General features: G+C 45.9%; 1 protein-coding gene across 1 annotated transcript in view; it reads left to right on the top strand.

Annotated features, from left to right (window-relative positions):
• Window positions 1-7,600: 7,600 nt before the first annotated feature.
• LOC114585237 (G protein-coupled receptor kinase 5-like) overlaps window positions 7,601-21,871 on the top strand; it is a 77,445-nt gene continuing 63,174 nt past the window's right edge. Inside the window, exon 1 of the mRNA XM_077919575.1 lies at window positions 7,601-8,460. Within this exon, the coding sequence (XP_077775701.1) occupies window positions 8,409-8,460 (52 nt within the window). The 5' untranslated portion in view covers window positions 7,601-8,408. The remainder of the gene's footprint in view (window positions 8,461-21,871) is intronic.

Consider the following 21,871-nt stretch of genomic DNA (forward strand, 5'->3'; position numbering starts at 1 on the left):
AGTTGCCTTTAAAACATGTGACAGGGAACAGGAGGGTGTGCCGAGAAGCATCCCCTTGTTCTCTCCCCGTGCACGATTCTTGCTACCTAAGGGGGGTGGTTATTATTTATTTACCTTTTGTACACTGCTTTCCCACATGAATGTACAGTCATACCTCGGGATGAATACGCTTTAGGTTAAATATTTTCGGGTTGCGCTTTGCGGTGACCCAGAAGTAATGGAACGTGTTACTTCTGGGTTTCGCCGCTCGCACATGCGCAGTCGCTCGAAATGATGTCATGCGCGGAAGCGGCGAAATGCGACCCGCTCAGTCGCGTGTTACGTTCGCTTCAGGATGCGAACGGGGCTCCGGAACGGATCCTGTTCGCATCCAGAGGTACCACTGTACTCGAAGCAGCTCAAAATGCCAACAAAAATGCAATAACAGTCTAATCATTTGGAAACAAAGCGGTCCATCTAAAAGTCGCTCCAGTACAGATGCAGACTGGACAAAGAACTCTCCTTAAAAGGCTTGTTAGAAGAGGAGCATCATCAGTAGGTGATGCTTGTTCTTCCCCACTTTGCAATTATGTGCCACCTGTGTGCTCCCAAAGTAGCTTACAAAAGACTTCATTTCATACTTATCCTTGTTTATTTAACTAATTTATAAATGGCTTCACAGCCTGAGGTCATCAACAAGATAGAAGACAAATTCCCACAACTGTTAACACCATTTCTACAAACTAAAAACAAAACCATTCCTACAAATGTGCAGTTAATATTTCAGAAATTATTGGGTCATATCTCTGGGAAAGCCTTCTGAAAACCAAACCCTCTTCAGTATTGTTTAAGCATCATGACACAAAGAGCCTGTCTAATTTCAGCTGGTCGATGAATTTGAGAGGGCTGGAGCTGCAACACTAAGAGCCTGATTTCTCTGCAGTGCCCCATCTGAGGATCACAGTTGCTGGGCAGGCAGGCATAGGGTAAGGCAGTCCCTTAGCTATCCTCGGCCCAAGTTGTTTGGGGCTTTAAATGCTAGACACAAAACATGCACAGAGCAGCCCATGCAGCTCCCTCAGCAGAGGGGTTCCATGGTGTCGGAAAAGCCCACCCAGCAACCTAGCTGCTGTATTCTGCACAGGCTACAGATTCTGGGTAGAGCCTAAGGCAGGGTTCCCAAGCATCATTCTAGTCCACATTGTGTCTCTGAAGTCTATGACACTTGAATGCTAAGACAGCATATACAAAATAAGCAATAAAAACACAAAAATCATGCAGCATCCAGCACAGCGCATTACAATTGCTACCCTTTTTGTTGTTTGTTGCCATCTGTCTCTAGAGACAATGGAGTGTGCCTCCAAGGGTGGAGTCAAACCATTGATTTCATTAGCAGCACTGAAGTGACCAACTTTGGGCACAAGCCTGGGCAGTGTGTATGGAGGTCCTAGGCTGCCCAAACAAGACCAGCCCTCTTGGCCTCACAGATGTGGTCCAAAAGAAAGCAGAGTGATATGTTTGGCATCAGCTTGGCTGCAGGAGTTGCTGGAAGGAGGAGTACAAGGTGCTATCCAACCAGTGTGTAGGGTTCACCCCTTAGCTTTTCCTTCTGAAGATGTCATGCAAGGCAGTGGAGGTTTAGGAACAATTTTCCTTCTACATGGGCCGCCTTCCCAAGTTGATGAGCCCCATCTGCCCCTCAAAATTGCTACAACAGGCCAAAAAATATTTGTGGTTCATCAAGACACCATTTTTAAGTGGTCTCTGGGCAATGGTGTGTGTGTGTTTGTGGGAACAGCTGACCTAAGGGAAGACTCACCTAGAGCTCATTTCACTAATCTAATCTGGAAGTTGCCAGAACATTCCACCCCAATCATCTACGTATATAGTAATGAAGCTAAGGAAGTTTGGGTCTGGTCAGTGCCAGAATGGGAGACTGCTTGTGGACCCAAAATATGCAGCTTTGAGTTTCCTAATGGAAGAGAGATTAAGTATAAAAATATTAAGGAATCGGTCCCCACGAAGCTTCTAATATTTTATAAGCATTTGAAATGGTTCTATCTCTTGCCTGTGTTAGTTCAAAAAAGCATTTGTCTAGGCTTGGTGAATATAGTAGAGAGGAAACTGTTAAGATCACCTGCTCAAAAACCAAACTTACGATCTTTGGGAAGAAACACCAGAGACTCAGACGGTCAACAGAAGAGCAACCAGTTTGCCAAGTGACTTAATCTTAAGTATCTCGGAAGTTATTGTAAAGATAAGGAGTAATAAACATTTTCCAGCCTGAGGAATCTTAGAGGATAATTTCTTGGGAAAGTTGTAAATTCTGCCCCCTAGTGTGGTCAGACTAGGACCTGGGAGACCATGGTTCAAAAAACCTGGAAAACTCGTTTTCTAAATGTTGTTACTTGAAGTTACTTATATTGTGCAGGTGGAGAGAAAAGAACTCCTGATAACACTTTACTGAGGAAAACAGTATACTAATTTGAGGAGAAAGGAACAGAGGGGTTTTGTCTTCATACTTCAGACCTTGTATGTAGCATGGAGACGTTCAACCAAACCTATAAAGGAAAATCTCTCAAAACTACCCAATATGCTATATCAGCCAAGATCATGCCATTCTGCCTGGTTGCTAAGCAACACCACACCCCTCCCTCTCTTGGCTAGTTGACTAACACAGAATTAACCCTTAAGTTGTACACAAAATGATCCCTGCTGCTGTACCTCCAGCAATAAGAAACTCCAATATTGTTGTCTCTGGACATTCTTTGGTCAAGCCCAATGCATATGTTAAGCTCAAGAGATAAGCTTGATGTACAAAGCACATTTTCTTATATAAGTTCAAAGCGTTCCTGGTCCTTTCGGCAACATTAAAATTGCAGCTTCAGAATTTCCTAGTCAGTTAATTTAAGCTAATGTAAGCCTTTGTGGCTATCTCCTCTGAGACTATGCCATTGGCGATGACTGGTGGTTGATATTGTCATACTCCTTATTGCCCACAAAGATAGATTTACAGATGGAAGATCTCAAAAATCAAAAAATGAACTTGGAGAGACAGTTACAAAACAGAACTAGTTCTTGAACTCCCTCCACCCACTTTTACCTCAACTCCCTGCCCCACTTCCTGCTTTGTGTATCATCTTACTTGGCAAAGAGTTCTTGAGAACCTGAAAGCTTGTCACACTTTTGTGACATTTCATTGGCTCCCAATAAATGTATTGCCCAACTGTGGATTTGGAAATTTTTCTTCTTTTTATTTTATTAATCTTACCCTCAAAAACCACCCCAGAAAAAATATACTGACTTTTCTGTGACTTACAGTGTTTCCTCTTGCCCTAGCTACTGCAAGGATCTTTTTGGCAAAAGTGCCAAAGGGGTGCCTTGCTTTCATGAGAATTTTATTGCCTTTTTGCCATATGCTTGAGTGTTGGGTTTTCCTATTCTTTATGTTACTGCTTTTAAAATAATCATCCTTAATTGTGGCTTTTATGTACTGTGATTCATATACATTACATCCTTAGTATTTGCAAACATGATTTGATTGCTGTGCACCAACAACTTTTCCATGTCGGCCTCTACAGTCACAGCAGCTGCTGCAACCTTCCAACAGTTTGACTTCACTCCCAAAGGTCTACTCCTCCTCCATTATCTCCCGGGACAGATGGATGCCAACAACAACCAACCAACTTTGGGGAGTGGCTGGATCTTTGCAAAGATTTATGACCCCAAGCAATGCAAACATGACCCACATACAAAACAAACAAACAAACAAACAAACAAACAAACAAACCTCTTACTATTGTGCCAAGCTATGGGTTGTTTCCTACTCATAATAGTGTCAGGAGTGCGTGCTGGAGCCAGGCCCTGTGACCGGTAGGGCTTCGCAGGACTGGGGCCTTCCTAAGTTTGTTCTGGAGAGGCAAGGCGCAGCCGCACAGGTGAGGCCGATTGGTAACTCACTGCACCTGGTGGCAAGAGCCGGGAAGGGATATAAGGTCAGCATTTCCCTTCGGCTCTTTGCCACAGCAACATGTTTCCTGCCTTGGGCTTCTTGCTTCCTGATCCTCGGACCTCGGCTTCCTGACTCCCTGCTTCTTGATCCTTGGACCCTTGACTTTGTGACTCCTTGCTTCCTGACCCTTGGACCCCTGGCTTCTGGACTCTCGTTCCTGCTCCCACCCCGCCATCTTGCCCCTGGTCCCGACGTCCTCAGCCAGGATTTCGATAGCCTGTAGACCGGACCTTGACAAATAGCCCCAATGAAATTAATGGACCTAAGTTAGCAATGCCTATTAATTTCAGTGAGTCTTCTCTGAGTACGGCTAGCATTGGCTTTAATAATAATAATAATAATAATAATAATAATAATAATAATAATAATAATAATTTATTATTTATACCCCGCCCATCTGGCTGGGTTTCCCCAGCCACTCTGGGCGGCTTCCAACAAAACACTAAAATACAATAACTTATTAAACATTAAAAGCTTCCCTAAACAGGGCTGCCTTCAGATGTCTTCTAAAAGTTTGGTAGTTTTTTTCCTCTTTGACATCTGGTGGGAGGGCGTTCCACAGGGCGGGTGCCACCACCGAGAAGGCCCTCTGCCTGGTTCCCTGTAGCTTGGCTTCTCGCAGCGAGGGAACCGCCAGAAGGCCCTTGGATCTGGACCTCAGTGTCCGGGCAGAACGATGAAGGTGGAGACACTCCTTCAACCCATTGGAAGGCTGAGTGATCCACATCCAGCAATTGTTTAGGCATGTGAAAGAAGCCACAATGCAGAAAACATACCCATGATCCTCCATAGCCATAGAATGCAAGTACATTGTTCAAGCTAAGCTGGCCTTAGCACAGGCAGTGCTGAGACCAGTGTCTAAACTGGGGCAATCTTCTGAAAGAGGGAGATGGAACAGGGTGTATGGAAACATGTAGAAAGACTGGCTAAAAAAGGTGCAAGGTGTGGAGCCCTGCGTCTAATGTGACACAAGCAAGATCAGACACATTCATCACAAACACACCTAGTTTTGTCCTGTGCACTTCTCTGTCTGCTGCTACTTTACACCTATCACAGAGGGAAGCGAATGGCAGCCATTCCAGGCAGTCTGTATGTGCACAAGCCAAGGCCTGACTTAGGGCAGGCAGGCATCACACCCGCAATCACAGGAAGTTGCACCTTCCTTAACTGTTGCTTACGACCACAGGGGCAGAGCACAGAGATGGCACATTTTTCAGGCTTAGGACCCAAGTGAAATGCCAGGTTTTCTTACAAGGCATTCACACCACACAAATTGTAGGGAGAAAGATTGACGCAAGTTAGTTATGGGCGCTGCAGACAGTGGTGGAGCTTCATGCTCCGGCACCGGGGCTGGAGAGCAGGTGGGGACGGAGCTGGCGCATGTCCAGGGGGTGGTGTGGTGCGCGTCCTGGGGGCGTGGCACGCCGCCTATAGGAGCATGTCGCCCAGCGTGGGCAGGGTGCAGCTGCGATGGCACCCCACCAGGTTCACGCTGCCGGGGGCAGTGCGCTCCCCCTGCACTCCTCTTCCTCCGCCAGTGGTTGCAGATCAGCGAATTTGCACCCAAAAACTAGTGGATCTTCATCTAATCCATCTAAGGCATTTTGTTCTTGGACCCTTTTATTCCTGGATAAAGGGAGCAGTGGGGAATGAGCTTTGCTGCAATCAAAAAAAGATAAGAAACTAATGTGATTGTGCAGAGGAACTCTGACAGGATTTTTGTAAGGTTGTCACAGCTTGGAGTAACTGTTCGGTGTTGCTGGAACCTCTTAATGACCCTGGACTATTCCATTTTCACATTTCAGAAGCAGCACTAGTTGAATAGATGATACAGGGGGGGAAAGCCATCTGCATACCCTACCAGTCTGGACCGGTAATTAGACGCTTTGAAATTTACTTTTCTCCATGGTAGACGTAGAATTTAAACTTTCTGAGTGATACATTCACACTCTTCTATTAGGCCAACTAGCTTAGAGTTCCAAGTTTGCAAAGCTTACATGCCAGGACACAACCTATGTCAAGTTAATAATTCTCTCACTGGTTGTAAGGATAGAATTATAAGCAGTGAAATCAAGGGAACTTAAAATAGCTCAACTTGAACTGGATTGTACTGCGTGAGATTTTACCTAGTAGCTCCATGTATTCGGAGAAAGAAAAACTCATGATGTTAAAAGTGATGTTCTTCCAGTGACTGAGATATCCGCTGACACTTATTGCCAATAGCTTCAGCACAACAGAATGGCTTTCTCCAGGCAATACAGAAGTAGTCTTGAGGTGTGTGTGTGAATTTAATAAGCTAAGTAGCAGCTATTAGCTTAGGTGGCTTTAGCAAAAGTCAAGTCTTATACATTAAAAAAGGAGAATTTTTTTTAAAAATTGTCCAGTAGCACCTTAGAGACCAACTAAGTTTGTTCTGGGTATAAGCTTTCATGTGCATGCACACTTCTTCAGATACCAACACGGCTACCTACCTGAATTAAAAAAGGAGAGTTCAAGCAGCAACTGTTACCCTTCAGAGATGTAAATGAGCCTCCACATCTGGGAACAATATATCTGAGTACCAGAAGCCAATGACAAAATAAGGACCATCTTCATCATGCCCTGCAAAGGAGGAGCATCTGACTGGAAAATGTGGGTGATAAGAAGACTATAGTCTGTCAATTTTAGTGCAAAGGCCTTTACAATGGACGGCAGAGAATATAGTCAGTCAATTTTAGTGCAAAGGCCTTTACAATGGACAGCAGAGAATAAAAGGAAAACCTTCACCTGGAATCAATACAATACAGTGGTACCTCTGGTTATGTACTTAAATCGTTCCAGAGGTCCGTTCTTAACCTGAAACTGTTCTTAACCTGAAGCACCACTTTAGCTAATGGGGCCTCCTGCTGCTGCCGTGCTGCCGGAGCACAATTTCTTTTCTCATCCTGAAGCAAAGTTCTTAACCTGAGGTACTTCTGGGTTAGCGGAGTCTGTAACCTGAAGCGTATGTAACCTGAAACGTATGTAACCCGAGGTACCACTGTAATGTGATTGTTGTGATATATCAGAACAGAAGACACGGTGGAGGTTGATCCATTGGGGCAAATGGGGCCCTACCCCACCAACCCCGGTCTCCAGTCCTCCAGGCCCACCTGTGACTGCATCTCCATCTCCTTCCACCCTCCATCCAGGCAAGCAAGCAAGAGACTTTATGTTTCAAGGACATGTTCCAGCTAGACAAGAGCACCTGAGGAGGGCGAGGATCAGGGCTGGTGAGGCGGGATGTGTCCTGGGGAGTCTCTTGAGGACCAGACAGAGGGGCCTGCATTTGAGACACGTGTGTGTGTGTACGTGTGTGTGTGTGCCGAGCTTCTCCTTCCTCGCAACCCACACCTGACTAGCGAGACCTCCCTGGCGACTGCCTGCCTGTTCTCCATGCGGGATGCTCTCTGCGCTCAACCTAAAGACGGCGAACTACATTTCCCAGGATGCACTGGAGCGCAAAACTTTTGCACGCGCTCTCTCTCTCTCTTTTTTGGAAGAAGGTGGGTAGAGGAGGTTACATAAGTCCCAGAACGTTGACACATCTCTGCCCCGCCCCCGCGGGAGCGACGTCACCGGCCCGGAGCCCCGCCCTCGTGGAACGTTTGGTAGCCAGTTTCAGATTGCTACAGTCGCGCTCCCGTCCACGCTATTTCCTGCTGCCGCTGGGGGGGCGGAAAGATTCCTGCGCTCTGGCTCGCCGTCTCCCCCCAACCCAGATTCTTGCGTGGGGGGCCCCGGATTCCTGATCCCCTTAAACAAAAATAAATCCTGCTTGCGGGGGAAACGACGGACCGAGCCTCTGAGCTGCGCCTCCACATCACAAGGACTGGATTTAGGATCTCTTCGTCTCCTGTTTCCTTCTCCCCCCCCCCCCCCAATCTGGGCATGGTGCGCTGGGGAGGGGGGTGAAGGGGCTTTTCCTCAGCGCTGCTGACCCCCTCCGCCCCCCCATCCCTATCCCGAGAGGGGTTTTGCCGGCGCCGGAAAGCCTCCTTCCAAGGGGGGGGGGCGGTGCGCGAGGCAAGGGATCCCTGGATCGCATTGCATTGCGGCTGTTGCTCCTAGGAGAAAGGGGGAAAAAAGGCTTTGCTCCTTTTCGTCCAGCCTTTGCCCACTCCTTCCCCCTCCCCCTTCCCCATTTCCTCCACGCTCTTTTTTCATTTTCATTTTAATCATCTGCTCGATTTCGCCTCGGAAGGAAAAGGAATATATATATATGAATGACTATGCTGCCTTGAGGACACGGATGCTGGCGGCCTCTTTTTAAAAGGAAAAAAATAAAAACCGAGAGGCGGGGAAAATCACCTTGCAGAGGATCTTCGAAGAAAACAGCTGCCCCTTCTGCCTCGTTTCCCCCTCGACCCTGCCGCAGCATCACTCAAGCTGGAGCATTATGGAGCTGGAGAATATTGTGGCCAACACAGTCTTGCTCAAAGCCAGAGAAGGTAAGAGATGGGGGTGGTGGTGGTACAGGCGTGGGTCTTGCTCCTGGGTGAGGGGGGGGCTCGTCTCCCCTCCCCCCCTTCCCTCTCTCTTCCCCCAACCCAGAACTGGCATAATGGTTTTAGCAGAAAGAAAGTTGGGCTCTTGTCTCCGGCCGTTCCTGTGTGGCGATGGGGGTTTCCTCGCTTTCCCCGGAGCGCCCAGAGAAAGCGTGTGCGCCCGTGGGTGTAACTTTGTGCCCGTGCAGGTAGGTCGTGCCCAGAGGTGGGAACTGGTCCAATGGCATCCGGCGGAGCTGGAGAGGGATTTGAACTCTGGCCTAGGCCAGCAAGTGGAAGGAGGGGGGGAGCCCAGGGGGCATCTGCAGAGAGCAGGTCCGGAATGGTGGACCAGCAAGAATTATTTTGCTTCCCAAATGAAAACGACCAGAGAAAGGAGCCACTGCCTTCTTTGTGGAAGTGAGCTCTTAAAGTAGCAGTATGACCCTAAGCATACTTCTTTAGATTAGAAGCAGGCTTCCTGGAGTTCACTGGGGCTTATTCCCAATAAGTGTGTGCAGAATCATAGCCTCAATGCTGTGACCATTATGGTAAGTTAGCAGCCTTTAAAAATGGGGTTGGACTCTGTTTTATATTCCAGTCCCTCCCCTCATTAGGGTTTTTTTTTTTTTTAATTAATGGGGATAGACAAAATTTTGAATTTGCCCAAGGGTTCAAATCCCACTGCAGCCAAGGACCTGTGTGTAGGCCTTAGGCTAAAGTGCCTCTGTACTCCCATCTGTAAAATGGGACTATTAAACATAGTCTATCGTCTTATAATGCTTTGCAAGGATGTGCAAATTAAAGACTTTGGACACTGAAAACATACATCATCATCATCACTACTACTACTACTACTACTACTACTACAAGATGTTTTGGACATACATTATCATCATCATCATCATTGGTGCCCTTACTGGGCACCTTTTGCTAATGAGAGTAAGGAAGTGCATCTCGCTTTGGGTCCCACATAGCACACTGCACCAATTCCTGGATCAGTTATAGAGCATCTGTTCTGCATGCAGAAGGTCCCAGGTTCAAGCAATTGCCGCCATCTCTAGGTGGGAAGGAACCCTGCCAGAAGGCATGGAGAGTCACTGCCAGTCAGTGTAGATAATACTGAGCCAGGTGGATCAATGGTCTGACTCAGTATCCCTCAGCTTCCTATGTTCATGCATGCTGCCAGGGTTTAAATGACATTGGGTATAGGCAGGGCACATGCTTTACACAGATGAGGTGTGTTTCAGATGCTTCAAACTAGTGCTGATGAATGCAATAAAAATAAATTCTAAATTTCTCAGATAAATTGCGTCCAACACAGTAAATACTGAGAGCCAGTATGGTGTAGTGGTTAAGAGCAGTAGTCTCGTTATCTGGGGAACCGGGTTCGCTTCCCCGCGCCCCCACATGCAGCTGCTGGGTGACCTTGGGCCAGTTACACTTCTTTGAAGTCTCCTAGCCTCACTCACCTCACAGAGTGTTTGTTGTGGGGGAGGAAGGGAAAGGAGAATGTTAGCCGCTTTGAGACTCCTTAAAAGGGAGTGAAAGGCGGGATATCAAATCCAAACTCTTCTTCTTCTTCTTCTTCTTATATATATCTCTCTGTATATATGGCCATTTGGTGGTTAGGGATGGAGATTTCACATAGCTCTGCAGGTCAGAACTATGCTGCCACTTATATCAGTGAGCTAAATACTACCATGGCAATTAGAAAGCTTTACCTGATGCTCACAGCTCTGTCTAAAATCTTGGCATATTGGGAGAGAGAGAGTGTGTGTGTAACCTTTGCAGAGCCCTTTGATTATTCCAAGATAAAGAAGAAAACCTAAATCACAGGGAAACAGGTGCTGCAAGCTTTATCTTCACCTCCTCAACATTGGTATTAATCTTCACCAAGACGCAGCAACACCAGCATGTTGATTTGATCCAAGTATCCCTACTTCAGCAAACTTGCTGCATTGGTCATGTTGATATGTGTGGCGGGTCTGTCGGAATTGTTCTTTTTCTGCATGCTCAGGGCAAATTCGGAGGAAGCCCACCCCTCTGGTACAAGGAGAACATTTTCTTGACCATTGGAATGAATGGGGCATATGATTCAAATGTAACTCATTACTGAAATAAGGGTTGTCCCTACATAACCTTTACAAAACAGAATATAAAGCAGTTCCAGAATTCCTAAAGGTTTTGTAATTGGGCTTCAGGCCTCTTAGAATGACTAATTTTGTTGGGAGTCAGAGCCATAAGTTCTGTCTGGTTACAGTGTTTCTGAAACAAGGAACACATTTTTTTCCAGGTTTGAAGGGCACTTTTCCTGGAAAGCCAAAATTTAATCCAGGTGGGAAGCATGTTGGCAGCATGTGGAGCGATTGGAAGTGGTAGCCTCTCCCTTGGGGTCCTGCCCTGAGTTAGATATACGAACAGGGAATGACGGAAGCTGACTTGCGCCAAGCCAGGCCACTGAGCCATCCACTCCCATATTGTCTATGTTGCCCTGCGGCACACTTTCGCCCTCCAGATGTTGTTAGACTACAACTCCCATCTTCTCTGACCCTTGATCAGTCTGGCTGAGACTGATGGGAGTTGAGGTCCAAAACCAGGAGGCCACAGTTATCTCCCCCTTGTCCACAGTGACTGGCAGCAAGTCTCCAGTGTTTCAGACAGATTTTTCTCAGGCCTATCTGGAGGCACCAGAGCTTGAACCTGGGACCTTCTGCCTGCAAGGTCGATGTTCTACCACTAAGCTATGGACCGATCCTTATTTGTTCTACACAAATTAGAGGTTTCAAAGGACTGTGGGTAAGGTACTGTTCCATGCCCGCCCATTTGGCAAATGGGTGATATTGTTTCAAGAATGTTTCATGCGCAACACATTTCCTATGCAGCTGTCACTTCCATGGAGGAAATTGCTGTAGCTAATGTGGCTGGTTCTCTGAATATGCAAACAGTGGGAAACCTTGACCAGCAAAGATCACACAATAGGTACACATTGTAAAATGGATGTGTGTGTGAGAGAGAGACAGGCACCAGGTGCAGTTTCATCCCCTGAAGTGATACAACCAGTCCCAACCTTCCTAACCATTCTAGCCAGTCTTAGAAAGGAGGGAGCTAAATTGTGGTTGCAAGAAAGCAGCCAAGTCTTCTTCTCAACCACCTTTGGAGGGAGAAGTGGTGTAGTTGGGAGGTTATCAGAGACCTGTAAGAAAGCTGCAAGGACTGTAGCTCAGAGGTAGAGCAACTGCCTTATAAGCAGAAAGTCCTGAATTCAATCCTGTACATTGCCAGGTAGGGCTGCTGCCAACCTGTGTAGATAATGCTGAGCTACATGAACCAATGGGAGAAGGCAGCTTCTATCTTCCTACACAAGAGTGTGCCCTGAAAGGGAGTGGATCTTTGCACCGATATGCAAGAGGCTGCCACTGGCTAACACTCGTGCTGCCTTGCAAATAGGAGGATTGGATTCCACTCTGTCCAAACCTGCATTTAAATCTAGTCTAAGAAAGCCATTGTGGCAGAGGGAATAGTGCTGGATTCAGAAGGTTGACTGCATGATACTGGGCCAGTCTCCATCTCTCAGCCAAGCCCCACTTAAGGGGGGTGGGGGGTTGTGAGGATAACGTGGAGCAGGACACCCAGCCAAGTGTGCTTTCTTAGTTCCTCGATAACTATCCCAAGGATGCACTGAAATGAATGTGCTTAGCTGTCTCCTTGGTGATGGAAAGCTACAAACACATCGGCTGTAGGATTGAGTTTTCTGCTCAGTGAGAATAGCCTCCACCCCATATTTTGAAAACTGTATGTTTTCCCCCTCTCTGTTCATATAAAATGAATATGCCATGTATGCCTGCAGTTGCAAACAGAATTTTGAATAGGAAAGTTTTTTTCTTGAGGTATTTAGTGAATAGTTCTGCGCAAAAGAGTTGCTGTCATTAGGGCCTGGAAGGAATTTGCCTCCTGAGTCGGCCAGCTTTTAGCTGTGCCTTAGCTGTTTCCTCACGGCCCAACTTTTTCTATACATTTAGAGCACTATTTTACCACTTTAACAGTCCTGGCTTCCCCCAAAGGGAAGTATAGTTTGTTAAGGGTGCTGCAAGTTGTTAGGAAACCCCAGTTTCCCTCACAGTTCTCACAGTAGTTTATCAATCCCTCTTCCCAGGGACTTTTGGGAATTGTCACTCTGCTAATATGACCTCCTTAGCACCTACTGGCATGCGTCTTTTAACTAAAGCAAATGGTTAAATTTCCATTGGAACACAGAGCTGCATATTTCCCCTTCTCTCATGAAGTAGCCTCAGAACGTGGTCATTCTTGATGTTTTCTTTTCCTCTCTACTCATCCTGTCACTCTCAGTGCCATTGGCTGATCTGCTCTGATATAATAATAATTGAGAAAAGCCTCTTGGCACATCTTAAGCCATGGACAGGCTGCTACAGGGACAGATATTCGTCAAGTAATTAGGTTACACCAGGGGTAACCCATATGGGGTGGGTCTTTCGTTTCTGGACCACATGGTCCCTGACCATTGACCATACTTGCTGGTAATGATGAGAATTGAGAGCCCAAATTGTATGAAGGGCAAAAAGTTAGATACCCCTAGTTTTAAATAAGTGTGTGTGTGTGTTGCTATATCCACAGCCTTAAGCATCACAGTGGAACTTCGGTTTTCGAACGTAATCTGTTCCAGAAGACTGTTCGGCTTCAAAAAAGTTCAAAAACCAAGGATCAAATGGCTGGCTGCAAAGTCAATGGGGGAAAAATGAAAATCATTCAAAAATGGAAGCATTCATTTCTGGGTTGTTGGTGTTCGGGTTCCGGATTGTTCGGCTTCCGAAGCGTTCGACAACCGAGGTTCCACTGTACACACAGGTTTCTTGTGGAAACGAACAGCAGTAAAGCAAAACCGTGTAATTTCCTCTTAGGAGTCATCATTTGTGGACAGCAAATTGTGTAGGTTCTTGTCCTTTATGCCAGGCTCTTTATGGCAAGGTTTACCCCAGCCTTTTCAAGGTTTGTAGGGACAAGTGCAGGAGTAAGTTAACACAAGTTTCCAGGTATGTTCACACTTCCCTTTCCAAAGGCCAGTAATTTTTCAATGGTGGCTCCCTGCGTGTGGAATGCTCTCACCAGAAAGGCTCGCCTGACACCATTGTTACTTGTCTTTAGGCGCCAGTCCAAAACATGCCTTTTTACCCAGCCCTTTGGCTATTAAATAATCTATGGCCTGGTAAATCTGGACTGTTGTTATGGTTATTTTATTACTATGCTATGTATTATGGTTTTTAAATTATTATTATGCTGTGTAAATTATGTTCTTAATGTTGTATGCTGCCCTGGGTTCTTTGGATAAAGGGTGGTATATAAATCAAATTAATAAATAAAAATAATAGTCCCAAGTTGGGTTCAGCAGCAAAGACCTGTCCTTCCAGAAATCCAGGTGTCACTGTTCCGCTTCACTTTGTGCGCGCGCCCCCATGGCAAAAGGAAAGGGAGCAGCTGCCCCACATTGAATAAGTTGAAACTGGTTGGCACTAGCTTGTGGACAACCGAAAGGAAGTACTTATTTGCCACAACACAATGTTGATTGTCAAAGCAATTCACATTTCTTCTAGATGTGGCGATCGATTGTCAGAGCTGAATATGAATATATACAGGGGCACCTCGGGTTACATACACTTCAGGTTACAGATGCTTCAGGTTACAGACTCCGCTAACCCAGAAATAGTACCTCGGGTTAAGAACTTTGCTTCAGGATGAGAACAGAAATTGTGCTCTGGCAGCGCGGCAGCAGCAGGAGGCCCCATGAGCTAAAGTGGTGCTTCAGGTTAAGAACAGTTTCAGATTAAGTGGTGAGAATGCTGGGAGAACAAGATCCTGAACTGGGTGGACCGCTGGCCTGATCCTGCAGGCTCTTCTTGTGTTACTGAGTTAATAGTCTGCCCTGGTGTAAAGGCTTTTCCTATGTTCCTTAAGTCTGATCTGCTGAACCGATTCCAAATGAAACCTGGAAGTTTTTCACTTTTGTTTTATTCTGTGGCCGTCTTCCCACCAATATTCGTTCTTCCTCCCCCCACTCCCAAGCCCCTGGTGTTAGCAGCGGGATGAGACCCCTCCCTGTGCTAAGCGAGGGTTTTACTCTGTTGAAGCTGACTCAGATAAGGATCGAAAAAGACCTGCACTCTCCAATGCCCTAGATGTAATTCCGTTAATTAATTTGCATTGCCATTTTATTCGTAGTAGTGAGTTATATTCTTCCCAGAGGAGCCCTCTCAGCTCTGCTCTCTTGGTGGCCTGCAAATATCTGTACGGAGCAGCATAACTGGAGTGAGGATTTCTGCGGATTGCTTTTACATTTTTTTAGGGTGGGAGAGGAAGGCATCAGGAGATCACCGTGCAACGAAATACGTCAACTCTTTTATTGAGCATCTCATGCATATCAATAGCTGTCTGTGTGGCATACAGACACCTTTCCCTATAATGGGGAGTTTTTAGATTGTGATGGTGTCAAACAGGGGCAGGGAACCTTTTTCAGCCTGAGGGGCACATTGCTTCCTAGGTGACCTTCTGAGGGACAAAGGCCCGTGGTGGGTGTGGCCAGGAGCAAAAGGGGATGGAGCAACTAGTTAATTTACCTCTCCCCTCCATTTTCTCTGTCTAGGCAAGTAAGAACCATTATAAGAGTTCAAAGAAGCAATCTGGCCAGGAAAAAACAGTCACAGGAGAGGGCAAAGTAGAGTTGGTGAGGGTTGTGGCCTGGGGAGAAGGGCTGTGGCAGGGAAGAGGCCCGAGGGCCACATAGAGAGACCTGGAGGGCCGCATTCGCCCCCTGGGCTGGAGTTTCCCCTTCACTGGTGTGAAACACACACGTGACTGTGCTTATTTTATGCCGTAGTGAACCTGCTTCTTCAACGCCATGCTTAGAAAGGTTGGCACTTACTCACAGCCATCCGTGGGCATGAGAGCAGGTGGAATGGGATAGAAAGGTAAATTTTTGCACACACACCTGTGGGCCTGCGTCCCCAGTGGGGGCTGGTTTTGACCACCCCTAGGTATGCCTCTGAGCTCAGATCTCTTGAATCCTGCAGCTGCAGACAGATGAGCTTTGAGACACAGCTGTGTCTCAAATAGGCATATAATATGCAGACAATAATACCTGCCTACCTTTCATGGTGGATGTAAGGGATGTGGAGAATGATGCTTGAGTGCTTTGAACACTCTAATGCAGCCTTTCTCAACCTGTGGGTCCCCAGATGTTGTTGAACTACAACTCCCATCACTAGCAATGCCAGAGCTCAGGGATGATGGGAGTTGTAGTCCAACAACATCTGGGGACCCACAGACTGAGGCTGATGGAAGCTGGAGTCCAACAAGGTTTTGAGGGTCTTAAGTTCTCCACCACTGGTAAAAAAAAAAAAAAAAACAGCCCTTGATATACAGTACTCTGTGTTACCTAATTTAGGAAGCCTTTTGTTTTAATCCTTGGAAAGGGGCTGCCAGTCAAAGTAAAAAGTCCTGGTCTTGATTACAGCTCGGATGTGGTGTTCACACTTGAATTGCGGGCCAGGTAAACCCCATAATTGATCACAAAATGCAGTGCAAAGACACCATTTGAAAGGCAATGCCCATCAACTGGGGGGCCCCGCACCCCTCAAATATTTTAATGTGGGGCTAAAGGGACCTTAGGGATGCGGGTGGCGCTGTGGGTAAAAGCCTCAGCGCCTAGGGCTTGCCGATCGAAAGGTTGGCGGTTCGAATCCCCGCAGCGGGGTGCGCTCCCGCTGCTCGGTCCCAGCGCCTGCCAACCTAGCAGTTCGAAAGCACCCCCAGGTGCAAGTAGATAAATAGGGACCGCTTACCAGCGGGAAGGTAAACGGCGTTCCGTGTGCGGCTCTGGCTCGCCAGAGCAGCGATGTCACGCTGGCCACGCGACCCGGAAGTGTCTCCGGACAGCGCTGGCCCCCGGCCTCTTGAGTGAGATGGGCGCACAACCCCAGCGTCTGTCAAGACTGGCCCGTACGGGCAGGGGTACCTTTACCTTTACCTTAAAGGGACCTTGGCACGTAGGAGTTGGCTCCTGTTGCAGTGATTGTGCATAAGGCAGTTGGGGAAGAGCCATAGTTCAATGGTTAGAGCATCTCCTTTCCATACAGGTCCCGGGTTCAGCCCCCAGCATCTCTAGGTAGGGCTGGGCGATACCTCAGTCTGAAACCCTGGAAAGTTGCCTGCCAGTCAGTGTAGACAATACTGAGTTAGACAGTCCAATGGTCTGACTTGGTGTAAGGCAGCTTCCTATGTTCCTATGCACAATTTACCCCAGTATATGCAGTTTTGTTACTTGGCTGGAGAATTGCATTGCAAAGTTTGGAGAAGTGTGAATTTTGAAGGCTGGCTGTGTTTCGGTTTGCGCATTGCTTTGGAAAGCGGGAGATGGGTAGGTTTGCCTTTAAATTTCTGCCCCAGCTGCGGTCCGTAGACCAGCCCTGAAACTCCTCAAGATGGTGCCCTGCCTGTGTCCCAGGGTGCTGTTCCTGCTGGCATTTCATAGGATGGCACTGCCAGCTGTCCTCTCTCTGTTCTAGCTCAAAGTCCATATTGAGCCTCCCGTTTTCCATCTGCTTTTGGATAGACAGCCCAAGAGGAAGTATCATCCTTCAGAACACATAAACAGATAAATCCCCTCTCTATTTTCCCTGCTTTAAAGACTAAAGGCAGCATGTCATGTGAATAGTCCTAGAGACAGAGTCATGTATACCTTGTAACTTCTATTTTGTTTTTCTTATTGCATTGAAATCCTGCCTTTTCTCCATGGAGTCTCACAGCGCCACAGTGTGTGGTTCTTACCCCTTCACAACAAGCCTCCGAGGTAGGTTAGGTTCCGAAATAGTGACTGGCCTAGTGAGTTTTATAACTGAGTGAAGGTGGGTTTTTTTGTGTGCAGTTGGACACAAAAACACAGAGTTCCGGGGGGAAATGTGCCGTTGGAAAGCTGGCAATGTGCAATTTGAAAAATGGGAAATTTGTCACATTAGGCATATGTGTTTATTAAGCATTTTAATGGCAGGCAATGGCAGGGACAGCAGGTACACAGATTATATAAGGGAAGAATGCGCTCAGTTTCCATGCATAAAGTGAATTGCCCAAACCATAATAACCACATTTTATCTGGGGCTGGAACCTCCTCTTCTTCACCTTCATCTTCAGGCAGTAATGCTCTGTCAGGACACCTGTAAATACCCTTATAGTACTCAATTCTTTTGCGCCTCTTAGTTACTGAACTAAAGCAGGTTCATAAATGAATCATCGCTGTATTGCAGATATTAGATAAGACCGAGTCCTATGGGGAAACCACCACTGATGCAGGCTATAAGCAAAGTTAGCAAAGCACACTTTGCTAGTATTAGTGTAGGGGTCTGGCGGGGAATTTCTGCTTGGTGGGCAGTTTGAACCCTGGTTTCTCAGGTCCTAGTCCACCACTCTAATTGCTATATTACGCTGGCATGAGAATGACTGCCATCGTTTCTTTTCCTGCATCCCTCTTTTCCGGATTCCCAAGTATTGGTGAATCAATCTATTTGTTTACCTAGAATTTGAAAAGCTCCTTGGCAAAATTGCAATAGAGTTTCTGCTAGTACATCCCTGTCCTGTTCTGTCAAGTTGCTTCTAGACTTTTTGATCAATTTGCTCACCTAGTTTCTGTTTATATCCTGCCCTCTCCTGAGGGCTTTGGCTGGATACTGTATTGAGATGCATACAGTGGTACTGCGGGTTAAGAACTTACCGTAATTCGTTCTTAACCTGAAACTATTCTTAACTTGAGGTACCACTTTAGCTAATGGAGCCTCCTGCTGCCGCCGCGCGATTTCTGTTCTCATCCTGAAGCAAAGTTCTTAACCCGTGGTACTATTTGTGGGTTAGCAGAGTCTGTAACCTGAAGTGTCTGTAACCCAAGGTACCACTATACAATACAAGTAAGATAGCTAATGACCTTAAAATGCCACTATCTGCTTAATGCAAACTGACAAACGTTCTAGCTTGGACTGGCATTTAACAGGTTTCCACCTCGCTCCACGTAGCCCTGAAAACTGTTCAGCTTTGAACGTTTACTATCTTTATTAACTTTTATTATAAGAAACAAATCATATTTGTACAGCATAAACACATTGGAACCCCAGGCCTGTCCATCAGGCGCTCAGCACTACCCCCCCACAATGCTGAACCCTGGGACGTGTCCCTAAACAGCCAAGCTGCAATCCCTCTTTTTTTCTTTTTAATGGATTTTATTAAATTTTCAAATTATGCATTTCAAAATAAACATTCTGCACAATGCCATATAGCCCTTGACTTCCCTTCTTCTCCTTTCATGGGTCATTTTACTTATCTATCATTCCTACATATTTTACTGTAACCATTTTAGTCAATTCTCCAATTTACATCTTTCAGTTGTTAATCATGCTGTGGAATTTATCATAGTGCTGCCACCGTTTTCAGTTGTTCACACTTATTTTCTAAATAATCAGCAAAGGTTTTCCACTCCTCTTTAGATAAGAATTCTTGTTCTCGTAATCTATAAATTAAATCTGCAAATTCTGTAATCTTAAATTGCCAATCTTCTTTACTTGGGACCTCCCTCACTTTCCATCTTTGGGCTAGCAAAACTCGGGCTGCTGTTGTTGTGTACGTAATAGATTTCTGTGACATCTGGGAACTTCATTTCGAACTATTCCTAACAAGAAGGCTTCAGGTCTGTTTGGGAGAGTTGTTTTGAACATTCTTTTCAACTCCTTATTAATCATCTCCTAATATTCCTTAACCTTGTTAAATGCCCACCACATATGAAAAAAGGTTCCTTCCATTTCTTTACATTTCCAACACATATCTGATTCTGCTTTATACATCTTACCCAACCTACTTGGGGTTAAATACCATCTATGAATCATTTTCATATAATTCTCTTTCAGTGTATATAACATGCAGTGAATTTTAAATCATTCTTCCAAAGTTTCTCCCAGAGGTTTAAATCTATGTTATGCCCTATATCCATTGCCCAGTGTGTCATAGAAACTTTAACTAGCTTGGTTTTTTTGTTTTCCATTCTAGTAATAGGTTATACATTTTATACAATATTTTATCTTTATTCCATATTAACTCTCTTTCAAATTGTGAGCTTTGGTCCATAAATCCTTTTTTTTTTTTTGGCCTGTTTTAAACAAATCATATAATTGATGTTACTGTAACCAATCTGTAACTTGGCTCCTTACTTCTTCCATTGGTTTCAACCAGGGTTCACTACCTGTAAATTCCAATAAATCTCTATATGTCAGCCATTTCCTATCCATATTAATTCTCTTAATTTTGATTGCCTCGATGGGGGATAACCATAAAGGTGTTTTCCTTTCCAACCAATTTTTGTATTTCTCCCAGACTCTATACAGATTTCTCCTAATAATGTGATTCATAAAGCTTTTATAAATTTTTGTTTTCCCATTCCAAAGACATGCATGCCAGCCAAACTTTAAGTTATGGCCTTCTAAATCTAAAATATATGTGTTTTCCAATACAACCCATTCCTTTAGCTGGCATAAACAAGCAGCCTCATAGTACAATTGTAAGTCTGGCGGGGCAAAGCCTCCTCTTTCTTTTGTATCAATAAAAAGTTTATGTTTAACTTGCAGCTTTTTCCCCTGCCTGACAAATTTATAGATATCTATTTTCCATTCTTTGAGGCAACTTAAGTTGTTGACAATCAGGATTGATTGGAATAAAAATAACATATTAGGTAATACATTAATTTTAATGGCTGAGATTCTACCTACTAGGGAAAGCTTCATCCTTCCCCATACTTCCATCTCCTTCTTAATGTCTTTCCACAGTTTAGTATAGTTATCTTGAAATAGAGCTGCAACCCCTCTTTTGCCTGGCTGTCATCTGTCCTTTAACTGTGTTGGGGAACTGTGATGCTTGCCTTAATGGAAGCAAGGTGTTAGGGTAGAAATTTGGGACTTTTGTGCAGATTGAATGCAGCCTATGGCCCTAAAGGATTATGGTATGTGGCCCTCTAGGGCAGTGTTTCCCAACCTTGGGCCTCCAGCTGTTTTTGAACTACAATTCCCATCATCCCTGACCACTGGTCTTGCTAGCTATGGATGATGGGAATTGTAGTCCAAAAACAGCTGGAGGCCCAAGGTTGGGAAACACTGCTCTAGGGATTGCTCACCAGGGAATGCAGCCCTTGGGTGGAAAGAGGTTCTCCATCCCTGTTCCACAAGCGTGAGAAAGGCCTCTGTCCCAGTTTAGTGCATGGACTGAATGCTCACAAAGTTGGCCGCTCTAGCTGAAAGGAGCTCCAGGTTTAGAGGTCAGCTGCTGGAGAGCAGCCTGCGTCTGCATAGGTCTGCTTTCACGCTCTGTGCAGGGAGCTTCCTAGAAAGCATCTGGCTGCCCACAGAGGGCAACAGGCTGCTGGACAAGCTCAACCTTTGGTCTGAGCCAGCAGAGCTCTTCGTTTGAAGCTAAGGAACCAGGGGCTCCTAGGTGGTGGCTCCCCAAATGTTGTTGAACTGCATTTCCCAGGATCCCTGACCAATTGCCTTGCTGGCTGGGGCTGATGGGAATGGAGGGCAGCAACATCTGGAGCCTCTGCCCTTGTCTTAAGCCAGGAGTGCCGAAACTTTTTTCAAAGAGGGCCAGATTTGATGAAGTGAACATGCATAAGGGCCGACCAAAGTTGTTGAGCTTTTTTTAGGATCGGATTAGGCCCCTGAAACAGACTTTGGACATGCCTGTCTTAAGCAATGCATTTATGGGGAAACAGGCTCCTGGGCAGCCATTACTCCTTGCTCTCTTACTCCGAATGGGGTTGAGCTGTTGTTTCTCACAGACATTTGGCACTAGAGCAAAGATGGGGAACCTGTGGCCCTCCAGGTCTTGTTAGACCACAGTTGCCATAATCTTCAGCCATTGGCCATGGAAGCTGGAGTCCAGCAACATCATAGGGAAGCACCACCCTGGTTTAAGCCGTTGATTTGGTTTTTTATTTCTCCCACAGAATCTGTACATTGTGTCTCCCAGCAGCTCTGAGCATTTGAAGAGGGTGTGAGGGTGAGCGGTGTGTGTGTGATTCAGGGAGGAAGGGTTTGTCTCTGCAGCACTTCCTCTCTTGTGGTAGCTTTGAACGCGAGCGTGGCCCTGCGTGCACAGCTGCACTGGTAATGCAAAGCGCAGCCAGAGAGAGCTTCGCTATCTTGGGCAGGTTTGCTGATGTTAACCGACGGAAGAATACTTAGGCCTTGCTGTTTCATGTGTGGGCTTCACCTCCTTCCCCAAGTGACAGTTTTATTTTACATTCAACAGCCTGTCTGCTTCTAAGATCATCTTTGGC

Source organism: Podarcis muralis, chromosome 15, assembly GCF_964188315.1.
Source record: "Podarcis muralis chromosome 15, rPodMur119.hap1.1, whole genome shotgun sequence".
NCBI classification, from domain to species: Eukaryota; Metazoa; Chordata; class Lepidosauria; order Squamata; family Lacertidae; genus Podarcis; species Podarcis muralis.